Below are 27,875 nucleotides of genomic sequence, written 5' to 3' on the forward strand. Positions count from 1 at the left end.
CTGCAAGGTATCAGTGGCATGCAAATTATCTTTTCATGACAGGACATCCCCACGGAAGAACCACTTTAACAACATGTGGCTTTCCTTTCCCATATGTCATTTTTTAAAAATACTTTAACTGTTTCTGCAGTATGACTGTTAATTTACTTTCTTAGAGGAAAATATATATTATAAAACTGTATTATAAACTAGCTACAGGAATTACTCCATAACGTAATTAAAAAAAAAAAAGTACTGGTAACCTCAGGGAAGTTTCTGGATTGATCCACTGTTGCTATCGCTCTACTCTATTTCTTGTAATTCTGGACCTGATATGCAGTAACTGTTAATCAATGGTTGCTTTACAGTATTCTTACCTGGATTGCGTGTTATTTCCTGAAAAACCTTGATGTCCACATTACCCATCTGCTTTAGCACAGTGGTAAATAAAGACATTATCTGGTGCTCCTCCTTTTCTTTTTTACTTTCATTTTCTCCTGTGGCCCAGTGTCTGTGTGTGGGCTGGGAAGGACGCATGTGAAACACCAGTGTTGATTCATTCGCCCTGGCCAGTGGGAACTGTGAAGAGTAAGCATAGCCAGTTTTTTTTGCAGATGTATTTAGCCAAACATAAATGGCAAGCTTAGTTTTGCCAAGCATGTTTGTTGTAAGTTGGTGATTTGTTTCTTTTTGACAGAGGATATTTGACCCACATTTGGGAGCAGGGAGCTTTTATGAGGATAGAATGTGGACACAGAGTAAATACCTTCCTAGCTCTTCTTTAATGTGAGGTGTATTTTCTGAGTTTTTCTTAAAATCTATTGAGGTCCCAGAGCATATGAAATAGTTATTTTGGAAAGTCTGTGGCAAATAAAAATTCTGACTATTCTAGGTAACTGTCTTCCTTCCTTTATGCATAATTAGGGTATTAAAGAAACCACCCATGTCATGACTATGAAGAAAATTGGCATTATTTTTTCCTACTGTAATTTTTTAAAGTTTTTTTTTTTTTTAAAGATTTTATTTATGTGTTTGAGAGAGAGAAAGCACAAGTAGGAGGAGGGGCAGGTGGAGAGGGAGAAGCAGACTCCCCACTGAGTAGGGAACTAGATGTGGGACTTGATCCCAGGACCCTGGGATCATGACCTGAGTCAAAGGCAGAGACCTAACCGACTGAGACACCCAGGTGCCCCGTCTATCTTGATTTTTAATAAAGAAAAACCAAACGCTATTGAAAATACTCACTTTATTAGTATATATTACAGCAAGGGGAAAAAAGTATATACACTTGACTTAAAAAATGTTTGTGAAGAACATTTGGAAGATGGTCTGGATATCTTTTAGCCAGTTAATAGCAGAAAAATAAGTTAGCTTTGATAACTTACAAGCTAGTAACCATATCCCATATCTGCACACTTTAAATTCAAATGCTTTTTCAAAAACAATGTGACATATAAATTTTCATTTTATGTGTAATTTTTCACTCGTAATTATAAATCTTAGATTTTCTTTTTTTCAGGTCCAGTTGCTTTTTAAGAAAACTGCTTCTCCCGCCTCTAGATATATGTATGTACACACTATGTATGTATGTGTGTGCCTTTGTCCCAGTCAACGTATTTTTTCCCTATACCATTGAACGAGGGAAGTTGCTGGCAACACTTACTAATATCCAGCTTCCTTCAATAGAGTCCATCTAGAAGTATTTTAACACTAGAGTTCCAGGCTCATGTAGTTGCTTAATAAGTCTTCAGATAAAACATATTTAAAGTGTATCTTATTTTATTCTCCGAATGCTACCAGAAAAATTACTTTTTTCTCCCTGCAAAGAAGAGAATTTATATCAATTTTCCTTTGAAATGCCATGAGATAAATCAGTAGGGGATTTCGTAAGTGATTTTCTTGGTCTGCTTGTCTTCAAATCAGAAAACACTTGACTTTTTCCACTACAAACAGGTCCCTAGTTCTTTATCAAACTGTGCTTGCTTTTAAGTTGATCTTCAGTGACCCTGTTGAAAAGAATCACATAACTTAATCCTTGTATTTAGAGAAGGAAGATGCCCCAGTGAATTGTCTTGATAGCTTCCTATTTTCTTTATGCTATTCTAATTTCTACATTAACTGACCCAGGCTAGTGATTTAAATCTTCTGTTTTGATGGAATAAAGTGGAGTGACGCATGTATTACTTTTTTCTCTGATGTTATAAAAAAGCAGGGAAACGTGTATTTTCTTTTTATTATTATACAAAATTGGATTATAATGCCTAGAGATGATACTTATTAGCATGGACATTGGTTTTTTTTTTTTATTAGATTTTATTTATTTAGACAGAGATCACAAGTAGGCAGAGAGGCAGGCTGAGAGAGAGGAAGGGAAGCAGGCTTCCTGCTGAGCAGGGAGCCTGATGTGGGGCTTGATCGCAGGATCCTGTGATCATGACCTGAGCCAAAGGCAGAGGCTTTAACCCACTGAGCCTCCCAGGTGCCCCACAGCATGGACATGTTTCTTATTTAGTCTTATGTAACTGAAGATTGCAATATGTGTACATGGATTTTATTTGAAAAGAGGTGGGAATTCACAGAGTGTCTGTGCTTTCATGCGTTGTATTTCCTCTTTTGGTTCTGGAAGTTTCTGAGTCATGCTGAGCTTTTAGTGGGATGTGCAGTTTCTTACATAATATTTCTCTAAATGGCTGGCATAGAAAGAAATAAATAATAGGATCTAGGCATACGTTTGCAGCCGACAGTAGCAAAGTGAATTCTTTTACATAGAGCAAAATTTCTTTTGACTGGCAGCTGTAATGAGCTTCTGTCTGGCTCTGTGTGTAGGGGATTCTGGCAATGTGGTAAGGTACAAAACAGACAAAAAACACGAACATGATGCTGAATATATTGCGGCTTGATTTCTTCTTGACTGAAATGGAATTCCTTCTGGACTTAAGGTGGGACTTGAAGATTCTCCTCGTGATGGCAGTATAGAAAATGATCAACAGAAAGAACACAATCCAGAAGATGCCCACAAAGATGTAGTTTGATGCTTTGTGCCACTTAAGTCCCAGTTCATTTTTAAGTTTCACACATTTTATATGCGTCACCTTCCCGCTAGTAGCATTCTGGTTGGTCAGGATAATGTTGGGGACAGCCAGAAGGAGCATGAGCATCCAGACCACCACTGACAGGAGTTTGCTGTAATTTACTGAATGGATGAAAGAAGTCAAAAGAGGCTTTACAATTTTATAGTATCTGTCAAAGCTGATGAGCCCGAAGAACACGATGCTGACATACATGTTGACATAGAAGAGCACAGCAGACACCCTGCACACAAACACATTGATCTGCCACGGCCCGAGTCCTGAATCAGCAAGGATCTTGAAGGGGAAGGTCAGGCTCATCAGAAAGTCGGCAACGACAATGTTCTTGAGATAGACGATGAAACTCTTGGAGCTGGCCACGTAGAAGAATATCCATCCAGATACACCATTGAGCAGGGTCCCCGCGACGAAGACCACAAAGTATAGAACAGGAATGATCTGCTGAGTGATGAGGATATTCCGGGAGCAGGACTCCTCTGGAGGCTGTGTCGTGGTGGAATTGATCATTGTGTAACTTCTGGAGGTGAGGCCTGGGAAGCAACGTCAGGCAGTCACTCAAAGGGCACTTACGGCGTCTAATAAATAATTTGTTGAATAATCGAACAAAGACAAGTGGATATACTTGTCACGTTCTTGAAATTAAGTATTTGCTCCATATTAGTTAGACTCCTACTCCTCTCTGCCTCCCTCCCTCCCTTCGTCTCTTCGTTTCTTTTGAAAAAAGAAGAATAGAGTAGACAGATGACAGGAAAGAGAAATGGGAGAAGCAGGACAGTCTGAGAGCTGTAGGTAATGGTATCGTTTTCCTAAAATGGTAACAGTTCCTTTTAAGACTCCCAAGTTCTAGAAAGTACTCATTTATTTATTTACTTATTATTTTTTATATATTTTATTTATTTATTAGAGCGAGAGATAGAGAGCACAAGCAGGAGGGGGAGGTGCAGAGGAAGAGGGAGGGAGCCCGATGCAGGACTCCGTCCCAGGACCCTGAGGTCATGATCTGAGCTGAAGGCAGATAGGCAGATGTTTAACTGACTGAGCTACCCAGGTGCCCCAGAAGAACTCATTTAAATATAGTCTCAAAAAGTAACAAAACTAAAAAAACATTTTATCCAGAAGTCTGTTTAATATATTAAGTTTAAGGGCTATTGACAGACCTTAACTTTTTAAAAACCTATCTTACATACATTTTGGACATAGGATAGTGTCCTATAAACATATACATCCAGGGGCGCCTGGTGGGTCAGTGGGTTACAGCCTCTGCCTTCAGCTCGGATCATGATCCCAGGGTCCTGGGACCAAGCCCCGCATCAGGCTCTCTGCTCAGTGGGGAGCCTGCCTCCCTGCCTCTCTCTGCCTGCCTCTCTACTTGTGATCTCTATCTGTCAAATAAATAAATAAAATCTTTTAAAAAAATATATACATCCAAATGTAGCTGGTATTGTGAGTATGGGATTATGATTATCTCCCAAAACGGAATTTTTCTGTTATTTTTTCCATTGAAACACTGATTTGTGTTATTCTTATAAAGTAGAAAATGAATATAGATGATAAGTGTACCTTAAAAATTCCAGAAAATTGTGAAATATTCTCGATTTGCTCTAACATGGTAGCCACTAGCCATTTGTGGTTATAGAGCACATAATGTGGCCCGTCCAGATTGAGATGTGATGCAAGTGTAAAATGCCCACTGAACTTCACAGACTTAGTACCCCGCTCCCAGAAAAGTAAAATATCTCAGTTTTTTTACTATTTTTTAAAAGATTTTATTCGTATAATTTTACTGTTTTTTAAGAATATGGCTACTAGAAAATTTAAAATTGCATATGTAGTTTGCATCATATTTTTATTGGCCAACACTGTCCTAAGTATTAACCCAAAACCTTCTTTTGTTAGGGAATCCTGTATATTCTTCTCTGGTGTCAGACATACTGTTTTAGAGCCCAAGAAAGATTAGAACTTCTTTGAAAGATTATTTGATTCATCAAAGCGAATGTTCAGCGTCCATCTTTTATGAAACATCCACATCTTGCTTAAAACCCTCCAGTGTCATCCTTTGGCCTCAGGATAAAGTCCTAACTCTTGAATGCCAACCTGCCAATGTCCCTTCTTGGTCTGATCCCTGCTTCTTGCATCGTCAGCAATGAGTTCCTGAACCCATCTACCTCTTTGTAGGTTTCGTGATTTCTCTCACCTTGGACCTCTACACAAACTTTCGTTCATTGGAAACCCTTTTTGCTACCTTCTTGGCTCATTAACTTCTCTTCATTCTTGAGGTTGGATCTCATTTCCTTTAGAAAACCTGACTCTCCTAACTCGTAGTTGGTTGGGTGTGAGGTCCTTTGTAAGTGTGCTCCTCTTTCTGTGCCTTTCTCTTTGTCTCAAAGCTCATTTCCCCTTCCATTTATTTTTTTTCCTTCTGTGGTAAGCCCTTTCATAGAGAGATCATGTCATTTTTAACCATTGTATTTCTAGCATTATATTTGGGATATTAGATAGTTAAAATATTTGTGTAACAAAAGGACAGGCAATCTGGGAATTCTAGACATGAATCCTTGCTCTTAAGAAATTTATAGGTAGCCAGGGATCATGGGAAAGAATGATTGTAGAGGATAATGGTTCCTTTGAGATCAGAGAATGTATCTTGTTTATCTTTGTATTCCTGGTGCCAAGCACAGTGTTTTATACACAGTGAGTGAGTGACTATGTTAGTAAAATGAGGGACGTGTGAGAAAGTTCAGTTTGGAAATGTGGGTATGAAATTCAATCACATTCCAAATAAAACAATCATATGTGCGAACTTGGTGTGCTATTTCTTACACAAGAATACATTAGTTCTGTGTACTCTTCTTCATGCATACCATACAGCAAAAGTGGAAATATTTCTAGCCATTTGATTTTGCCATTCCTTGCACTTCCTTTGGAAGGGAATCTTACTTCTTGCACACTTGGCTGTGATCATAATAGTTTGTAGTCATTTGCTTCTCTGTAGGTTTTCTGTAACCTGTTCCAAATTTTAGATAGTAAGCAAAGGGCTACATTTTCTGTTTTTAAATGTCTACTATGGCAAAGAGTATATCCACTAAATAATTGGTCTTCTCTCCTGATGGCCTGATGTCATGGGTCCAGGACTGTGTTCTCAGAATCCTGAAAGTTGTGATGTACATTATTGCCTCCTAGCTCCCCTCCTCTCTTTGAGGTTGATGGAGGGGCATGACTGATCCAGGTGAACTTCTAGAGCAGAAGAGCCTTCTGAAATGGAGTGAATACTAAAGGCTTGGTTGGGCTTTTCCCCTCAAACTCCTTCTTGCTGTTTTGAAGCAATCATGGGTAAGAGTCGCTATTTTAGGATAGAAAGGTTTGATACATGCTGATTGGGGAAAAGAGCAGGGTATCACTGTTGCTTGTGTTGTTATTTGGTTAGGCACAGCAGAGACAAAGGGACACTCCACATGAGGAATGAGCTGAAAGTAAGCCCAAGACAATTCTGGTAGTAATTTTTAAACTGTTAAATATTTCTTTTCTTGAGCATTGGTGTTTGTGGTAGGGCATTGTGTCCTCTAATTCATGTTTTACTGTACTTGGTCTTAGTGTCTCAGAGCGTGGCAGCCTTTTATACAGTGATAAATTGAGAGATGTATGAAAACAAAGCTATCTTGAGGCATCTACAGGAAGTGAGGACAATTATATATTGAGACCAAAAGGTGGGAATATGTGTTGGATGGAAAGTTGGACAAGATCATGACAGAGACCTGTTTATGTCACTTGGACCTTGTAACATCTGCCTAGTCTCTCCTTATCTTTAATGTAGAGATGACTCAATGTGCTTATGAAGGGTCTTAACTGAAACTTCGAATCATTTCATAAGTGGAGGATATAGTCACATACTGATGCTGGTTTTATACACTGATATAAAAATAAGAACCAAGTGAATCAGAAGGAAAACAAAGACTGTCTTCATGTGATCCAACTACCCTTCCTTTTCTGTTCCTGGCTCTTGGTTGGTTCACTCTTTCTATGCAGCTTGTCCCATCCTGTTAAAGATGAGAGACAGGCAAAGGAAGAAAAACAAAGCGGGAAAGGATCTGGTGAGGCAGTTTGTGGAGGTCCAGCCAGTCCTGCCCATGTAGTTACTTAGGAGTTCAACTCGAATTTCTGTAGTGAAAGCTTCAGGAAAGTAAACAATGCTTCCTAAATTCTTGAGACTGCATTGAAGAAAGATTTCTGTATGTGGCAGAACTTTTTAAAAAGGAACACTTAGGAGTATGTCTTTAGCTTCCCCTAGGTGGGGGACTTCCTTGTCCCACAAATCCAGGTAAAGGACAATGAAATGGAATGAAATATTTTAGTTTCTTCTGTCACTTGGGTCTTTGGTAACATAATTAAAGAACGTGCGGAATGGGATTTATGAGACCAAAAGATAGCTATTAAAGTCTCAAAGGAGCCCATGAGTTGCTTTCTCTCAATCTTTCTGCACAGCTAGAACTGTGGCTTAATGCCACAGATTTATTCTAATTTAAAGTGAGTGCCCTTGTTCCTTAGCATGATATAAGGTCTGAGGATTGTGGCACTTTAAGTATTTCAAAGTGTAGAGAATTACATATAACCTCTGGGTGCTCTCTGTAGTAGGCAGAATTTAGTCAATACAGGCCGTACAAAGCATTGGTCACTCCAGAAACATTTACCTTAATAAAAACATGCTTCATCAGCCTGAGGCTCATTACTCATCTTTTGTGTAACTATACACACTGACCTCTCTCTTTCTTACGTATGGACCATTTTCTTCCACCATTCTTAGTGTCATAATTCTACTTTCTCGGGAGAAGAAATTTCATAAAATTAATAAAGCTCTTGATAATATAGACAGTCTTTTCAGTTACCTTAATTTTTTTCTTTTTTTGATAGAAGGTTTTGTTTCAGTGAAACAATTTAGTCCAGTGTGGGCTTGTCATCTTGAAGTGGCCATAGTGTTTCTTCACTAATGATCCTGTGTAGTAGGAGAAAAATGAAAATTTAAGAGAATGCCAGAATGTTTTTATTACACAAGGATATATGGTAGCAATGTATTTTTAGAATTTAGGTTGTATAATTATGAAATATTACAACATTTACCTTTGTTTTACTGTATTGGTCTTGGTTGTCAATGTTGATGATTATTGATTTGGTATGGTATTTGGTATTTGGATTTGGTATTATTTGAGCAAGTGAGAGTACGAGCTGCGGGGAGGGGCAGCGGGAGAGGGAAAAGCAGGCTCCCTCCTGAGCATGGAGCCTGATGTGGGGCTCTATTGCAGGACTCTGGGATCACGACCTGAGCCGAAGGCAGATGCTTAACAGACTGAGCCATCCAGGCGCCCCTGGTATAAAGTCTTGAGGGAACCTTACACTTTACAGAGTGTTGGATGTGAAGTTGTTCATAGTTACTGGTTTATTTTTTACCCCATGGGATGTGGATGCTCAAATCAGCTCATTAAATTACTGCAGTTGACTGACTATTTTCGTCAGGAAATCAAAGAAGAGTTTCAGTTTTAGTTTTAGTTGTTTTTTTTAAAACCTTTGCACTGTTGATATTTTGGGCCAGGTAATTATTTGTTGTGGAGGACTGCCTTTGCATTGTAGGACGTTTAGCAGCATCCCTGGTTTCTATCTACTAGATGCCAGTAGCACCTGTCCCCCCGGGTTATGACAAAAATGTTTCTAGACATTGCCAAGTGTCTTCTAGAAGGCCTGGTCTGCCGTAGTCGAGAGCCACCAGTCTAATGAGACTGATGTGTGGACTTTGCAGACAGAACTCCTGAAAGCCATATTGTCTGATAGGAAGAAGATAAGTTTGGCAGAATGTTGGTTGATTTGGTTCAGTCTTGGTCTATGTTGTCACCTTTCTGAGTTCTTTAAACCATTCTGGACTTTAAAGTGCAGGCATATGGTCTGGAGATCATGCTAATGGAAAGACTCAGTTTCTGGAGGCCAGGAGTTGGGTGTGATGCTGATGCTGCTAGCCTGGTGATCCCTCTTTGAGTAGTAAATTCTTTTTTCAGGCCCTGAACATAAACATTTAATAAATATTTGGTGAGGAGGGTTAAAAATTTGGCTTTCCTTGCTATAATTGGGACTCTAGATTGGAAATAACCTGTTTTTAGATAACCTAGAAATCAAACATCTTTCAGAGTTTATCCATTACAGATTTCATTACAATATAGAAGTCTGCTTGAGAACAAGTGGTAAAGAACACCTTATATTTACCTAGAATATTCCTATAAAAGGTCAGAAGTTCTCTTTAGAAACAAAACAATGAGATTAAGCTCTGTGGAGTTATAATGTATGTGATTCACAACATTACTGAGCATGTCCTTGTTGTAACTCAGCACCAGGCTCACTCCTGGGGAGGGAAGGAGGAGCAAGGGATGGCTTAGGGTGGTTGGGCTTTAGCTGTGTCTCTGGTATTTCATGTCTTAAATTCTGAAACAACCACGCATCAATGTTATTATCAGTTAACACCAAGCAGTTGGGTGCATTGGTGTTACCAGCATCGATTCGGTGTACTTTTATTTTCATGTATTTAAAATATCTTATAAGTAGAAACAAATGTATGTGGAGAATGGATTGCTTTCACATTACTCTTATCAATACCCACTTACTCGCCTGTGGTGAGCATCATCTTTCTGTCCTTTGTTTAGTTCTTACAAAGTAACAATCTGATATTTCCTCATCCCTCCTTACCATCTCAGTGTCAAAAATTTGAAAAACCAAGGTGCCAGAGATTTTTTTTAGGACATAAATATTTGTTTTCTAGATGATTCTTATGTCAATAGACATAGTTTAGATGTGTGTTATCAGGGGCGCCTGGGTGGCTTAATTGGTTAAGCGTCCGATTCTTGATTTCTTCTCCAGTTATGATTTCCGTGTCCTAGGATCGAGCCCTGCATTGGGCTCTGGCTCCTTAAGATTATCTTTCTCTCTCTCCCTCTGTCCTCCCCCCACCCCCTTTGCTTGAATGCATGCTTTCTCTCTCTCTCTCTCTCTCAAGAAAACAAACAAACAAACAACAACAACAAAAAGATGTGTGTAATTGTGTAATTATATTGTGTACATTTCTAATCTTATTAAAGCTATTTTCTTATTATTGCAGATTTCTCTCCCCTGCCTTTTTTCTTTCTTTCCCCTTTGTGGTACCAATATGTCATATCCTAGATGGTCTCCAAAGATGTTAGAATGAATTGAATAGGAAGGGGATTATTATATATCTGCTTACTCAGTCTTATAGTCATATTTTATAATTTTTATGTTATTGAGTATTTCATAAGGTATTTTGTATTTAAAAAGTATTTTCTATTCAGTAGTATTCTAAGTCTGTCAAGAGGTTTCTGGCCTTTCTTATTCTCTGGTCAGTTGGATATCTTAGAAGGTCTTCCACCTTGACTCTTGGTCCTGCTTCTCTCCCCAACGTTGTGACTCCTTGGTGTAAGCAATGTCCTCTGCTTTTAGGTCTTAGGTGTGTTTGGGGAGGGGTGGAGAATTCATTGTAAGCATGCTAGTTTATTTTGTAAAGCTACTGTTTTTTCCTCTGTAACTTACTACTCCTTCCCCTTGCTTCTCAGAAACCTATTTTCTGCTGGGCTCCAGATTCTTAAAGTGGCCATTCTGACAGTCATCTCCTTGTATTTTTGATTTGTATTTCCTTCCTGATCAGTGATGTTGAGCATTTTTTCATATGTCTGTTAGCCATCTGGATATCTTGGGAAAAATGTCTATTCAATCCTCTGCCCATTTTTAAATCACATTATCTTGTTTTGGTGTTGAATTGTGTAAGTTTTATATAATACTGGATACTAACCCCTTTTCAGAGATCTCATTTGCAAATATCTTTTCCCATTCAGTAGGTTGCTTTTTCACTTTTCTGATGGGTTCTTCCTCTTTTTTTTTTTTTTTTAAAGAGATTTTATTTATTTATTTGAGAGAGAGTGAGAGAGAGAGAGAGAACAGGAGTGAGATGAAGGGTAGAGGGAGAAGCATACTCCCTGCTGAGCAGGGAGCCTGATGCAGGGCTCGATCCAGGGACTTTGAGATCATGACCTGAGCCTAAGGCACACGCTTAACCAGCTGAGCTGCCCAGGCCCGCTTATGGTTTCTTTTGCTGCACAAAAGCCTTTTATTTTGGTGTAGTACCAGTAATTTATTGTTGCTTTAGTTTCCCTTGACTAAGGAGATATATCTAGAAAAATGTTTGCTAAGACAACATTTGGACAAATGTCCAAGAAATTATGGCCTTTGTTTTCTTTTAGGACTGTATTAGTTTCAGTTTCACAGTTAGGCGTTTATTTTGAGTTTATTTTTGTGTATGGTATAAGAAAGTGGCCTAGTTTTCATTTTTCTGTGTGTGGCTGTCCAGTTTTCCCAGCACCATTTATTGAAGAGCTTGTCTTTTCCCCACTGTATAATCTTGCCTCCTTTGTCATGGATTAACTGACCATAAAAGTGTGGGTTTTTTTTTTTTTTTTTCTGGGCTCTCTATTCTGTTCCATTGATCTACGTGTCTTTTTGTGCTAGGACCATACCATTTTGATTATTCTAGCTTTGTGTTATATCTTGAAATTTGGGATTGTGCTACCTCCATCTTTGTTCATCTGTCTCAAGATTGCTTTGGCTCTACAGAGTAATTTGAAGTTCCATACAAATTTTAGCATTATTTGTTTCACTTCTTTGAAAAATGCTGTTTGTATTTTGATAAGAATTATATTGAATTATAGATTGTTTTAGGTAATATGGACATTTAACATTAATTTTCCATTCTTTGAGCATAATATATCCTTCCATTTTTGTCATCTTTGATTTCTTTCATTAGTATTTTATAGTTTTCAGAGTACAGGTCTTTGACTTACTTGGTTAAGTTTATTCCTAGGTAATTTATTCTTTTTGGTGCAATTATAAATGGAACTGTTTTCTTAATTTCTCTTTCTGCTACTTTGTTATTAGTGTATAGAAATACAACAGATTTCTGTATATTTTGTACTCTGAAGCTTTACTGAATTCATTTATTCTAAGTTTTTTGGTGGAGTCTTTAGGGTTTTCTGTAACATCATGTCATCTGCCACTGGTGACAGTTTTACTTCTTCCTTATCCATTTGGATGTCTTTTGTTTCTTGTCTGATTGCTCTAACACTTCCAATACTATGTTGAGTAAAAGTGGTGAGAGCAGACATCCTTATCTTGTTCCTGATCTTAGAGGAAGGGGTTTCAGTTTCTCTTCATTGAGTATGTTGTTAGTTGTGGGTTTCTGGAATCTTTTCTTTAGGAGTCACTTAGCCAGTCCCCCCCCCCCCCCCCTTTAAGGGCAAGTGCATGTGTGTGTGTGTGAGTTTGCAAGTGTTTTTCATCTAGGTTTTGAAGGTCTGCAAGGTGTGGCTACCTTCAGTTTTTCCATTTAGCCTCCAGGTATCACAGCTTGGAGAAAGCTCCATTTTCTTTCTCAGTTTCTGAAAAATGTGTGAAATGAATGTGTTTGTGACTTTTGATTTTGACTCAACTTTCTGTCTTGTTCATTGATGTGCTGGAAGAGGAATAGAATTGGACCATTCATTATGGTGATTAAAACAATACACTAATTAGTAAGTGGTGGAGACTGCTGCTGCTGGGGGAAACCCAGGTCTGCTGGTTTGGGTACCACCAAGGACTCCCAGGGGTCCCTGGCCCAAGGAGGGCTTTGCTTGTTCCTGTTGGTTGGCTATAGTCATGAGGCCTCAATTAGATCTCACTTGAACCTCCTAACTCCTGGCCACTATGGCCTGTTGACTTCACCTTCAGTTAGAGTCTGATAAACATGTTTCAGTTTAACTTATAATTGAATGAATGCTGTGGTTATATACTTTAAATAAGGAGCTGTGCTAATTATTTCTCACATTAGAAATGTCTGCATGCTCTTCTTAGACTGAATTGCAAGTACCTGTGAACATCTTCCGTCAATACAGAAGCTCAGCTCTGTCTTAACCACCAGGCCTTCTTCCTGAGCTTCCCTGTTCACAGACTAAAACTCATGGGAATCATAAATCTGTGTGTTTCTGGTACGAATAGAGCCACTTCAATTATGTATGATAATGGACAGTGGGTTAGTATGGATAATAAACTGTTAATGCCCAAGTCTAGTTTTTACTATTAATTCTAACCATTGCCCTTAAAATACTTAGAACTGGTAGCAAAGTGCAAGACTGGCCCATCTAGGATCTCAAAGCTCTGTCTTCATGTCTTAGCGGATTATGGGAGCTGATAGAGGAGGGGAAGGTGTAGCACAGGCACCAAACTTTTGGGGCCACGAGAATGGTCACCTGTCACTAGCCTCTGTAGTGGGACCTGTGTCCTGTTGGATCAGTGAGGATTTTGCATCCACACTCTTTGTCATGGCCTCAGGTTTTTCAACCTTGGCACTGCTGACTTTTTTTTTTTTTAAATTGTGGGTGAGCTGTGTTGTGCTTTTTAAGATTTTTAGCTGCATCCCTGGCCTCTATCCACTAGGTGCCAGTAGCACCTCATGATTTATGACAACAAAGAAATGTTTCCACCCATTTCTAAGTGTTCCTAAGTTGATGAACCAATGTAATAGTCTCTTAATGGTGGGTGTATTTGATATCATTTTGATATACGAAGAGAATTTAGTCAGCTCTTTTACTGTTGATAAATCTTGACTGCATATTGAGTAACTCGTCAGTAGTAAGTAATTCAAATCCTTAGGTCTCAGAATGTGAAGTGGGCTTTCTTTACTGCTCTCTAGGTATAAGAGTCAGTGCAATATAGTGGGTAAAAGCATGCGTATTGGTTGCAGTGGACCTTGTTAGAAAGATGGCTCAATTACTTGATAGCTCTGGGTTACTAAGTGCCTCTGTGTTTCAGTTTTTACCTCTCTAAAATGCTGGGGGGGGGTGGGTAGTAGTTGCTGCTTTATAGGGTTCTCCTCCCTGTAAGAATCCAAGACCTGGTGCCTGGCAGTGTGTGGCTCAGAGGGAACAGTGTGGGTTCAGGCAGTGACTCAGCTAATGATGGAATAATCAAATGTCTCTGGGACTTTCAGTCTGCCCAGGACTTCCCTTGGGTCAGGCTTCCCCCCACACACTTTCCCTTACTTCCCCAAGTTTATTTTAGGTTGATGTTCTGCACTGAAATGAAGGCTACAAGAGGCATGGTAGACCCTTGGCTGAGTGCTCTGAGCCTCCTCGGCTATCTGGCCCCAAAGTGCTTGTGTTGGTGGAGAAGGGCAAAGGCAGTGCTGCCTATGGTCCTTCTGTTCTAGTCCCCAAAAGTGACACTCAGCGATAGGGAGTACGAAGTGCGAAGCCCAAAGTGTTGCCCGGTCTTCTTCAGTAATCCACACAAACCTGAGTCTTTGATGAAGGTGACATAAAGCTATGATACTCTGGTCTTCACAATTTGGGGAACTAATTCCTCTGTATCTGAAATTAGATTGAGCTAGTTGGATTCCTGATTTTTTTCCAGTTTGTTCTGCAGCATTGTTTTTTAATATGTGGTTCTATTCCCTTGGGCCACGAAAGGAAATGAATCTCTGACCTCCCATTTGCCTCACTGAGATGATGTTTGCATTTCTCAGTTAGACATGCACTACTCAGATCTTCCAATCTTGGAGCTAAGGGCACTAATGCATATCTCTTTGCTGTGGGGTTGGGAATAGGTTTTCATTTCTGGGAAACCCACACTTTTAACTACTTAGCTAAACATCAGCCACCTGTATGTTTGTTCAAGACTGAGCCTTACATAGCCCAAGCAAAAGATTATAAATACCTAGGACTTTAGGTAGGAGTGAGAATGCTGTAAAAAAACGGATTTTCATTCATAACTCTTAAAACCCTAGCATTCGATGTACTTCCTCCATGTGGGAAGAATGGGTAACTTTTGGTTTTTATAAAATATTTGTGACAGTCACTCACTTGAATTAGCCACATCTGTGAATGAATTCATATTCTATTACACATAACATGTGATAATGAAGCAACTATATTCATTTCAAAATTAGTGGAACTTAAATGTGAAAGGTGCAGTTTTTTGCAGCTTAGAGATGGTGCTGCGTGTATGTGAAATGGACCTTTCTTTTTTGTGAGCCCTAGGCCCACAGGTTGGGATCCAATGTTGAGTGTGTGTGTCCTTTTTAGACCATTCCATTTAGGATTATTTCACTTTTACAATGGAGTTTGATATGAGTCAGTCAAGAACGTTATAAGAAAATCATCTTCTCTCTTGCCATGCTTCATGGGAGCTATTCAATGGCATTTCAGTGTTGCCTCAGCTGTAATGTCTGTATGTGAGAAATCTGATAATAACCAGGTAACGAGTACCCCATTGTAGTTTTTGCTTATGACTTGCTTGGACCTGGACTGGTTTGGTTTTACTCCATGCCTTTTTTTTTTTCTTTTCTGCTGCCTACTCTTGACTTCGTTCTACTATTTATACATTATTGCTTTCCTCTTATATTTTCAGTATGTCTCTCTGCCTAGAAGCGATTTCCCTGCAAGGTAGAAACCTGTACAAGTCCTTAATAAGACAGGGTAAAAACGCATAGGACTGAAAGTCACGACAGCCCCATAGCTATAAATTTGTTCAAACCTTTTCCATCATTAAATAGCAAAGGTAAAAACCCTCTTAGATGGAGAAATACTGATTGCTAGTATCAGTGCGCTCATCTTGTTTCTAAGTATTACTGCCCACTAAAAGGAACCAGGGCTTCTTGGAGAAGTGACTGATTTTATTAAGGCAGAGGGAAAGTACAAGGTTAGTTGAGATAAACCATGTGGGCAAAAAAACAAGGAAACACTCAACCCAGTGGGGAAATGTAGAAAAGGGACATGGGACCTGCCTCAGTGGCACTTCTAAGTTTGACATTTTGGATATCAACAAGAATGACAATACGAGTTTAAAGTGCTTTGAAAAATAAGCCAAATTCCGGAGTTGATAGTGATACTAAGAATAAGGAAGTAGTATTAAGAATAGGGATTGGGGCACCTGGGTGGCATAGTTGCTTAAGTGTCCAACTCTTGGTTTTCAGCTCAGGTCGTGATCTTAGGGTCGTGAGATTGAGCCCCACTTCAGGCTCTGCTCTCAACAAGGAGTCTGCTTGAATATCTCTCTCCCTCTCCCTCTGGCTGCCCACTCCCTCCCCTTCTGTTTCTCTCCCTCTAGAATAAAGCAAAGCAAAACAAAAACAAAAAACAAAGAACAAACCAAAAACAAGAATAGGGATTAAAAAAGGGAGGATGCAGACTGGGGGAAGTTCTTCTTTACAGAATAACAGCTAAAAAAGGTAGAATGAGTGACAGAATTAGCAGGTCACCATTTTGCAACCTCAGTGTAATAACTGATGAGGCAGCAGTCTTCAGGGGGTGGGAAAAGCTAGTCGGTGAAAGGTTGTAGGAGAACAGGATAGTCCAGTCTGCAAGTATCACTCTCCAGTCATTTAGAATACGAAAGAACAAATGGTACCTTTTCAGCAGGGATATCTGGCAGTCACAGAATGATCAGACTTACCCCAAATGGAAAACTTGACATTTTGTGCCTCCAGATATTATCCAATTAGATGTACACAACATGCCTTGTCAAAAAGCTAATTATGGATGAATAATTGGGCAGATTCAGAATGTGGGTCATTCTGTAAAGACTCAAAAAAAAAAAATCAGTGTCATGAAAAGTGAATGAATGTGATGGGGTGGGAGGAAGTGATTCTAAATCAAAAGAGGCCAAAGAGAAGTAACATAATTTGTGAATGTGACTGGTGACTTGGAGGAGTAGAGGATAGAGCTATAGGAATTATTTGGGGACAGTTGTGTAAATCTGAATACAGGCTCTATGTCACACAGTATTATTGAATTAATCTTTCTAGCTATGTTTATAGTATGGTTAAGTTGAGGAATATTCTTTTTTTTTTTTTTAAGGTGTTATTTATTTATTTGCCAGAGAGAGAGAGAGAGAGAGAGCGAGCGCAAGCAAGAGTAGGGGGAGTGGCAGGTAGAGGGAGAAGCAGGCTCCCCCCAGAGCAAGGAGCCTGAGGTGGGACTCGATTCCAGGACCTGGGGATCATGACCTGAGCCAAAGGCAGATGCTTAACCAACTGAGCCAACCCAAAATCCTCCTGGGGAATATTCTTATTCTTCAGGGATGCATAGTGAAGTATTTAGGAGAGATGGGCCATAATTGCCTGTACCACATTTTCAAAACAGATCAGTAGAAGAAAAGAAAGTATGTGTGCTTGTGTATTGTATTTTTTGGGCTGATACATATTACAGTATATGAGCATACACATGTATATGTATGAGCACATATGCATGTATTGTATGTGTGTGTGTTTAGAGAGAAGAGTCCTGAGCTCAGTGCCTGACATATAGCAGGTACTTAACAGTCTCTTAGACTTCTCTGTTACCCTGCTTACTTGTTCTTCTCAGTCACCTTGGGGAGCTTCTCTGCCTACTCTTAAATTGGTTTATCTTATTCTGTTCTCTGCCATTTCCCTTCCTCTTTCCAGCCAAAATGATCTTTGTTTAGAACACTGTTTAAAATCATCATCAAGAAAGCAAACTTTGCTTTTATCGATCATCTATTCCTTGGGTGCTTATTAGCAGACAGCCTGTTGGCCTTGTGGATCCGTCCTGCCCCCTTAGAGCTCAGTGCCTGGTGCTTCTGGAACCTGAGATGCCTCATCTCCTTCCCCTTCGCACGGTGCACCTCCATTTTCCGCACTTCTGGGTCCCTCACAGCCCTGGATGCTGAGGAGCCAGGTGGTCTCACCTCCAGAGGGAAGAGCTTTTCCCTCAACTGAGTGAGTCACAGCTTGCGTTGAGCTGTTCCTGTGTTGTCATCCCTTTCAGTCTCCTCACATTTTATAGCGATAACTGCCATTTATCGGGAACTTTACCTTGTACGGGACATAGGGAATGCTAATTACTTTTAAGAGTACTATTTCTTTTTCAAGGACTATTCCATACATTGAAAAGAGTTAATGTAACATAAGGGAAAACACAGTCAAAAAGAACACAGCACCGAGCCGAGAGCCAGAACCCCACCAGACCTCCTGCATCTCCTCTGCCAGGAGCGAACCCCGTCTTGAGTTTTATGTTCTTCATTTCTGCCCTTTAAAAACAGATGATTTTAATCCATGTAGTCAGAGATTCTCTTGTAAAGTTGTTCATGCTGTATGTAGTCTTCCGGGACTTTTTACAAATCCCCAGCTCAGCATTATGTTTCTAAAGTTTAGCACTTTAGAAAATGAATTGAAAGTAGTTGGAAAAGAGGAATATTTACTCACCCTGTAGATAAGCATTTTTTAATTCCTAGGTATGTGCCCTAGAAAACTAGAGAAGCATACCAAGGAACATGAACAAGGAAGTTCATAGAAACAGTGATAATAGCAAAAACATGGGCATTAGCTTGAAGGATTATTGACAGGAGAATGGGCAGAGGAAGAAAAAAATTAGTGAAATTTTATGCACCAGTGAAAATGAACAAACTTCAGCCACGCACTTTTAAATAAATCCTCTTATAGTTCTGATAAGATAAAAAGCAATTCTACTTTATAGTTCAGGAAACTGAAGTCTAGAGAGTTTGAATAAATTGTCCACAGTATTGCAACTAGTATGTTGTAGAACTGCCATTTGAATCCAGGTCAGTGTTGTTCTAAAGCCGTAACGGCTGGGGAGTATTGTTTCCTGTCGGAAAGACTTGTTTTCCTTGGCTTGTGTGTTATGCATGGAGAGAGAGCTTTGTATTTTCACCTGACCTGGCAAATGGTTCATAGGAGGAACTGTATAAATTTCTGATGAATGACCCAAAACGTCATTATACCGCACAGGAAGAAAGCAGGTGAAGGGAACTTAGTGGATCGAGCAAGTTCCTGAGGTAGAAACCAGAGCACCAGTGCTGAGAACCCAGCTCCTCCAAGCCCTCTCTGACTGGAGCATTTACCCTGTCTGGTCTTGCCTTGGTTTCAGGCCTCCCCTTTAGGAGGCAGCTGGGAGACGCCTGGCAGATACAGCGTTAGTGTACCTTGCATTCTAGCTGATCCTGCTCCCAGGTGTCTCAGCCAGGGTCCACTGCTGCTCTCCTGGTGGAGAACAGAGGCCTCTCCCCAGCTGTGTGACTTGTACCTCTAACATAAGTCTGTCCAGCCTGTGGCAGTGGGAGTTCTGGCAAGCTTTCTTCCATCTCTTGAATGTCACTGACATGATTAGCCTGTGGAAAAAGTGCAGGTGTGTTTGTGTGTGTGGGGTGGAGGGTACAGGGAAGGCAAAACAGCGGATGTTTGGTGCCTTTGGCAAGTAAACCGATGTGCATTTGAATTTAGATTATTGTGCTACCTAGATATTTTGGCCCAGTTGAACAAAAATTGAAAATAAGCAAAAGCTTGACTGCCTAGCTATCCCCTTGAGCTTTTCCTTGTCTGTCACCCAGTGCCCAGCAACGCTCTGAGCCAGGTACATATTTTTTCCCTTGTCCCAGTAAATCCCAAAAGGCTTCTGATCCTTTGTACACTGGTAGGGGCCCTTGGCAAGGGTCTGCAAACATTACCCCCTGAGTTCTGTCAAGCACTGTGTTAGGACTAGCGGGAGTGCCCAGGTGAATTTGCTTTCACACTGTCCCTGCAGTGATGTTGAGACCCAGTTGCATGAGGATCTAAAACTCACTGGGGCAAAGGTGCTCGGAGCCCCGGCCTCGGGCTGTGGTTGTCTGTCCTTAGCATTTTAGTGTGTCTGCCTCATGTTGGTCTGTGTTAAAACATCACCTCCTCAGAGAGGCCTGTTCTGTCCATGACATCTGATGCAGCCAACCCTGTACTCAGCACCCGCCAGCCCCTCACCAGCTTTTATTTTCTTCATAGCTCTCTTACTTATTTAAAATAATAGTTATTTTTCAATTCATGGTCTCTATCACCCCCTTAAAGGACTTCATTCTCTTCATGAGACCAAAACTTAATTCTCTTGCTCACTGCTAAATTAGTGTCTGGCATTACCGTAGAAGTTTAATAGATACTTAGTGAACTTATGAGTGAATCTGTCTGTACAATTTTGGTCAAACTCAGGAGTTGATTTACTTAACTGTTACATGATGAGTCTGTCTAGAACCTCTAGAGTTTTATAATTTTTGTGCTGTAGGGTAAAATATATAGATATCTTTTAAAATCTTTGGTGCATACAATTGGATCAACCATAATATTTAATTTATAAAATACTCTTATGTAAAGTTGGTGTGAGTTTGACTTTAAAAAGTTTAATTCTGTTATTTTTAATCATGTTAATAGTTTTCCTTAAACTAAATAACCAAAACAAAAGGCAAGATGGTAATAAGCTACGTGTAGCTGAATGCTTTGCCCTCCTTCCCACAGGCCGTCTCTGGCCATCATGTGTCCTGAATCCTATTTTCTTCATTCTCCTGCTGTCTTGTTTTGTAGTGTTCTGTAACATCTATATATTTTCCTAAAAGTGTGTGTGAATCTGTGGTGTGTGTGTGTGTGTTTTAAAAGGCCACATGTGATCTTTTAGTGACTTAACTGTATCATACCACATATCATCCATGTTATTGAGTATTACTATTATTCTTTTGTCTTGATGACTATAACCTTCCATTGTTTGACCATTTCAGTTCATACACTCAATTTCCTGTGTTTGGGGTGTTTCTGAGTTTTTGCCCATGTAAACTATGTTGAGATGTATATCCATATTGTCTCTTGATGAACATGTGAAAGATTTTCGTGTGGGGATAAATCTAGAAGTTAAATTGTTGATTCGTAGGGTATATGAATGTTAAAATAATGGAAACAGTGTTCAAACTATGTTCTAAAGTGGTTGTACCAATTTATACTCCTATCAACAATGTATAATGATCCTGTGGTCACAAATCTTCAACATTTCATATTCTCAGATTTTTACAGTTTTGTTTGTGACATTATATTGTGGTATTGATTTGCGTTTCCATGATAACTGATGATATGGGCATCTCATCATATAATAATCAGTTATTTCCATGAAATTTCAACTCATCTTTCTCATTTTTCTGTTGGGTTGTTTATGCTATCATTGATTTGTAAAAATTCTTCAAATATTTTTGATATCTGCTTTGTTTGGGTGTATATATGGTGAATCGCCTTTCCCAGATTGTAACTTGTCTTTTCACTTTTAAAGATTTATTTTGATAAACAAAATTACTGATTTTAATGTAGTCAAATTACTTTTTTTTTTTGAGCTAGTGTTTTTTGTATCAAAAGAAAATTTTTCTATCTCAAAGTCTAAACTAATAGTTCTCACAATATGGTTTATTATGTCCATGGGGGTCCTTGACACCCTTTCAGTCGGGCATTGAAAATCAACACATCTTTCAAAGAATAGTAACATGTTATTTGCCTTTTCTAACTTGTTACACTGACATTTGTATGAAAGGTGCAAACGCTGTGGTATGTAAAACAAACCTGATGGGACTTTAGTACCGGTCAAGGCCATGTACACATCTGTCCTGTAGTCACTGCATTACTGCTCTGCATTCCCACTAACCAGGAAAAGAAAAGGCTAAGTGTCCTCAATGAAGGAATGTGTATTGTACTTGGTTAAATCTTACCCTTTAAATATGTGTCATAAATATTTTGCATTACAGAATAGGAATCGTTCCTAAAGCTTTTGCTAGATATGATGGTTGTCTAGAGCAACAACACTGGAGTGACTGAGCCATGAGCTGAATTAGATGCTTTTTCCTGGAACACTGTTTTTACTTGAAAGAATGATAACAAACTATAGTAATTCAGACTGAGGTATTTGGCAGACATTTTCTCAAAAAACAGATGAAGTGAGCCTTCACCAAGGAAAACAAATAGCAGCCCTTTCCAGTACTTAGACAGATATCAGTGCCAATATTAATACTATTTTTTGATTTTATATAATGAAGAGTATATTCTGCATGAATTCTGCATGAGTGTACATCTCCAAGTGACTGATGATTGTATCATGTTATAAAATCTAGCGCAGATCAAAGGCTTATTCAGAGACTAGGTTAGACTAAAGGATTTTAACATAAGAGGAATATTCATTGATGAGGATTTAGATTCTACATTGCAAACAACATTTAAGAAACCACCACTTTTTGAGTTTTCATGTGGTGCCAAAGAAAAAAATCCAGAAGGCTATTACATACTTCTTCCTTTTTCTATTACATATCTGTGAGACTAAGTTTTCTTTAATATGCTTTAATTAAAACTACCATTTGAAACTAATTAAATGCAGAAATGAATATGAGAATCTTAGTCTAGATGTTAGAGAGATGTAAAAATGTAGAATGTCACCTTTCTAATTAAAACTTTTTGATAATTTATTTTTCACAAAATGTTATTCATGTTAACATTTGGAACTATTTCAAAACTGAATTATAAATACAAATTTAACAATTTTAATATTTAATATAGGAAATATGTTTAGATTTAACTTACACAAATGAAAACTCTTCAGACTACTGAGTGTTGGGAAAGGGATCTTGAGACCAAAAGTTTGAGAATTCATGGCTAAAATATATTTTACTATATTTTCTAATAAGGATTTCTGGGGATTAATTTGCTTGTTTTGATGTCAGTCTTTATACATATACTAGACAGTATGTGGACTGTCTATAAATACCAAAAAAAGACACCAGACATTTATGAAGAGTAATTAAATTCTAAAAATAAGTAAAACTTTCCAGTCTATCTTTGTAACTCCTGCAGATCAGATATCTTTCATTTCACTTTTTTCTTGAGTTTTTTGGTAAGGTTGGCTATTTGGTTATTCATCCACCCACAAGGCATGAGAATTAAGCAAATGATAACCTTCATGTCTTTCCCCCACCTCTCTCTGTGTAGGACTACCACCTGTAGGGCTCAGGGTCCTGGGTTCGCAATAGCCAGGTCTCTGGCTGTCAGGCTCCCTGGTCGGCCTGCTTATTTTCAGTGTGGGTCACTTACGGTGGTTGCTACTTAGTGGGCATATGTTGACAGATGCTTGCCACCTGTGTGCTGGCACAGTCCCCAGTTTTCTGTTGAAATGCTGGAAGGTGAATTGGGAGAACTAGTCATGCTCCCTTATTTTGTAATTTCTTGTTTGGCCCTCTGAGTAGCAGATGCTAACTCAAAAAGTTTCCTGTGAGGTTTTTAATCTTGCTAATACTATCTCAGACCTAATAAGTTATTAGCAAGGATGGGGGAGAGAATTCTATTTTTATTGAATAGCTGCTACGTGTCAGATACTAACGTGCCCCCATTAGTATCTTAGCAGCTCTTTGTGGTGATACCTTTATCATGATGTTTTATGGGTTAGGGAATGGAGGAAGATCATAGAGGCAAAAGAGCTAAGAAACAAATGTAGCTCAGGGTCACAGTAGATTCAAATTCGGCTGTTTATCTGCCAAGGTCTGCTTTTTCTACCATATAAAATTGCCTTTGTAAAAATCTGAGTGCCTGTAATATTGCCTGTTTCTTGCAATGTAATTACTGTCACTGTTGTGCAAACAAGTTAAGAGGCAGAGCAGTCCTGTACACTTTTGCATCTCCAAACTTATGTTTATGTATAAATTACAGTTTTTATTGGGCACATTCATCTCTTTAGATCAGAGAGAGATGGGATAGGTGAGAGGGTACCGGATTTGAAGCCAGATGGCTTTTTCTTGAAGTCCCGCTGTTGACCTTTATTAGCTGTGTTACTGTGTTCGAGTCAACGAACCTCCCTGGACCCTAGCTTCCTAACTGGTAAAACAGAGCCAAAAACAGAAGGCATTTCCCATTGTAATTTGGCTGCAGGAAATGTCCAGTTTTGATAATATCTGTGCAAATGCTTTAAAAACAGAGGGCTGTATCTATGGAAATTTGTTACTTGGAATTGTTAATTAGAAGTCCTGGATCTTGCTGTCATATTACAATTATGTAAAATACCATTAATAGTTTTTTCCTCACCCCTTGACTTTTGGGGCTGCCTTTTGAGACTCTGTTTCTCTTCCTTTCCTATTAGAGTGAGTCATATAAAATTGCTAATATTTGGCTGTTTTTTTTTAACCTACAAATGTGGAAATTTCATATGATTAGTATACTAATACACTTAATAGTTATTAGTGAAATTACACATGAATGGTTAACAAAATCTGTATAGTAAGGCATATGGCAAGAAGTAAGTAAGTCTACATTTTGGTTTTGTTTTTCTTTCCTTTTTCTTTTTTAAATTCCAAGTTTTTTTTTTTTTCTCTTTAAATAAGATTTTATTTATTTGGGAAAGAGCAGAAGAAAGAGCAAGCAAGTGAGAGAGAGTGCACAAGTGGTGTAAAGGGCAGAGAGAGAAGCAGACTCCCCACTGAATAAGTAGCCCAGTGTGGGGCTTGATCTGGGACTTTGGGATCATGACCTGAGCCAAAGGCAATGCTTAACCAACTATAATCCCTACCAGTCGTGAAATGTTTTGTGTTGAAGAAGCGCTAAAGGTGAAGCAGTCTTCCCCTATAATGGGTGGAACTGATACAGAAAGTCCTCTAGAATGGAAAGAGAACTATAGATGTATATAGATTTTCTCCCACGAATGCTATCTTTAAGTGGGGGAAAACTGGCAAGAAAGTTGGTAAGTGGGGTGCCTGGGTGGCTCAGTCAGTTAAACATCTGTCTTCAGCTCAGGTCCTGGGATCAAATCCCACATTGGACTCATTGCTCAGCAGGGAGTCTGCTTCTTCCTCCCCCTGTTTGTGCTCTCTCTTCTGTGTCAAATAAATAAAATCTTCAAAAAATTTGGTAGGTATAAAAATGAATTAAGAAAAGACTTAAAAGATTACATTTTCTACATTTAGAAAATCATTGGTTAAGACGACTCATAGCTTTTTAAAAAATATTAAATTTTGTGACTTCTAAAACATTTTTCCCAGCAGAGCTGGGAGGCTCTCATGGTTGATAAATGATCCTATCTCTCTGCCTTCTACCAGTCACAATGTTCTTACCATTTCCCCAATAGGGCTCTTAAATAACTGTTTTGCTAGGAAACATACTAGAGTGGATCCTAAGCACAAATGAAATTTAAAATTATCTATTAGTCTAGACTTTATGAAATTTACTATACAATTTTTAGAAAAAAACAAAAATAAGTTCCACAAGTTGTTCTTTGTCCTTGCCACCCACAAATTAAAATTAAAACAAAACAAAACAAAACAAAACAAACCCCAAACCTCCCCCCCACAAAAAACCACTGAATACTTGATATTTAAATGTTGGTGAAGTCTCAGAGAAAGAAATCAGAAGAATCAAAGATACGAAAAGCCAAGCCTAAGACGTTAAAAATAAAACCCTAAAATAGCAACCATGAGGCTTATTTAATTTCTGTGTCTTTCCTTTAAAAATCAGTTGTGACTCACCATTCGTTCCACACAAGTAGCTCAGGCGTTTAGGTTTCAGAGAAGACTTTAAATGCTTCTTTGAATGAAGTATTTTGCCTTTGGTTTCAGGCTTTGCGGAGTTGGGCCATTTGTGCTCTTAAACCAAACCTATTTTGTCTGTCTGTCTTCAGCTTTTCCTTTCTTTATTGGCCTCCCTCAGCTCTGAGGATTACATCATAGCCCAGCTCTATCGGTGCTTCTTACCGTATCCCAAGCTGATTTTAACCCACTTTCCACACACACACACAGCACTGTCTTATGTTGTATACAAGCAATAAGTTTATGAATTTTTTAAAAAGTAGTGATTTCTTAAAGCTTAATGTATGAGCCCGTGGAAGAAAATCCTGCTCCAGGCAGTTAAAAGGAACATTGATGGGGAACAGTTAATTGGACTTAGTTTAGTTTTTGAATTTGGAAATCAAGTCTCATCTGTAAATCTGTCTCTTATCATTTAATCCATTAAAAAAAAGAATTTAGTACAACACGAGTACAAACAGCCATTTCACCTTGGAATCACAAATACTCTTTAAATATATTCTGCATCGGGTGGACCTTTTTTTACTTACCAGTTTTTCCAGCCTCTCTTCCTCTCTGTTGGCAAGATTGGATCAGCAGCTGAGTGTAACATCTGATGAGGGAAATAGACTTTGCTCTCTGCTTGGGCTGTGCGTGTTGACCAGTGGGAAATGCTGCATTAGCTCTCAGACCAAAACACTTAAAGTACTCTATGAAATGTTGACATCTTGCCAGAGGCTTGGATATCAAATACTCCAGATGTCCAGTGCTCTTCGGAGCCCAGCTCTACTATGTGCTTGTATAAGTCGGTTATGATTTATGCTTAAGGTTACAGATTATCAAGGCCCGACCAAACAGTGACTGGTGTGAAGCTGGGAGGGCAACGGAGCAAATGAGAGCTCCGGCCAGCAGGAGGCTAGATCTTTCCCATGCCTAGCCGTGACCTCTTCCTGTGAAGCTGTTGTAAGAATAGCTTCTGTGTTTATTGGGAAGTATTTTCAAATTGTACTTCACATGGCTTTGACTAACTCCTTGAAACTTGTTGGAAAATGGAGAAATACTTGAGAACAAATGAGACCAAAACAAATTGCCACTTTCAGTAGCAGGGGAAGAAGGGGGAAGGCTATGCAGGTAGGCTGATCACCTAGGAGTCTCGATCAGTCTTGATTGAAAGACCTAGCTGTCTCTGTAACACACTGACCTGGTTCTAGGGGTGTACTGATGGTGCCTGATCTACTCAAGCTGTTAATGTTGACACATTCCCAACCTTGAACTGTGACTGTAATTTTTCTTTGGGTTAACCCTCCTCTTCAATTTGGTTTCTGAACACCCTGTTTGAGCCACATTTTTGGATTCCTTCCTCATTTAACAAACTGTTGCTGGGACTCATTGTTCTTACACAGTGTTCTGGATTTATGTAATCGTAATGCCACTCTCAGGGGGAAGGGGGCCTGAGTCTCCTAAACTCTACTTTAAACTCAACTGGTTTGGACCTGTATCATCAACTTTACTCACTTTACTACTTTCTTTCCCTTTCTCTTGAGGTAGCCCGCTCATTATCAGTCATGCTTATTATCATTATCACACGAAACAAAACCCCTCAAAGCCATCCCTTGACTTAAGCCCTTATATTAGGTACTACTATTAGTCACCCAAGCTGTAAACTGTCAAATTATCCTTCGTGATTTCCTCTGCTCATACCCAGTGTCTCAGCAAAGCGTGATGATTTCTTTAAACACCTAAATATTTCTTATTTATGATTCCCACTGAACCTGTATTCCCCACCCTAGTCGACTCCCCAGTGTCTACCCTTCACTTATTCCTGAGAGGGATCCCTCCAAAATACAAGCATAGCCATGTCCTTTACGTGGGTCCCTGTCACTATACGAGGGAAGTTCATCCTGTTGAATCTGACAGACGTAGTGCTTTGTGATTTGATGGTCCTCATCTACCACCGCCTGCCTGCAGCCTGTCCATTGGTTTGAACTCCCTGCACTTCTTGCCTTCTGGCTTGAGCTTATGCCTTTTCCTCTCTCTGGAATATCTTCTTTCTCCTTTTTCCTGGGTTATCCCAAATTTGAACTGCTTTAAAAATTTCATGGAGTCATCTTAAAAACTAAATGTTTAGTTTTCATCCTACAGAAAAATATCTTTGAAATTCTAGATTTCATGTGCTTATTTTTTAAAATGTGCTAAAATGATGGCATAACTCTTTAGTAAGTTTGTCTGAGTACAGTTTATCCTATTTCTTATACCTGCAGATACCCACTCATCCTCTTTTCTGTTAGCCAAAAATACTGTTGATCGATCCTTCCACCAACCTATTCTGACATTCGTCTGTTCATCTCGTCAGTCGGCTCCTGTTGAACGGTTGCCTTCTGCAGGCTGGGTGCT

The 27,875-nt window shown here is 39.1% G+C and overlaps 2 protein-coding genes across 3 annotated transcripts in view; one reads left to right on the forward strand and one right to left on the reverse strand.

Annotated features, from left to right (window-relative positions):
* The window catches only part of MED12L (mediator complex subunit 12L), a gene marked incomplete at its 3' end in the record, with an annotated part of 315,066 nt that overhangs the window by 116,877 nt on the left and 170,314 nt on the right, over positions 1-27,875 (forward strand). The gene's annotated exons all lie outside the window — the stretch shown is intronic.
* On the reverse strand, positions 1,218-26,161 carry P2RY14 (purinergic receptor P2Y14). Its single transcript, XM_080823933.1, has 2 exons — positions 26,019-26,161; positions 1,218-3,585 (listed from the first exon to the last, which is right to left on the reverse strand). Exon 2 carries the CDS (start codon positions 3,573-3,575, stop codon positions 2,553-2,555), a length of 1,023 nt encoding a protein of 340 aa, XP_080680059.1. The 5' UTR covers positions 3,576-3,585; positions 26,019-26,161; the 3' UTR covers positions 1,218-2,552.

This window comes from Martes martes (genome assembly GCF_963455335.1).
Source record: "Martes martes genome assembly, chromosome: 1".
Classification (NCBI taxonomy): Eukaryota; Metazoa; Chordata; class Mammalia; order Carnivora; family Mustelidae; genus Martes; species Martes martes.

Coding starts and splice junctions, on each gene's coding strand:
- P2RY14 (XM_080823933.1), bottom strand. CDS start 3,575: ATGATCAATTCCACCACGACACAGCCTCCAGAGGAGTCCTGCTCCCGG.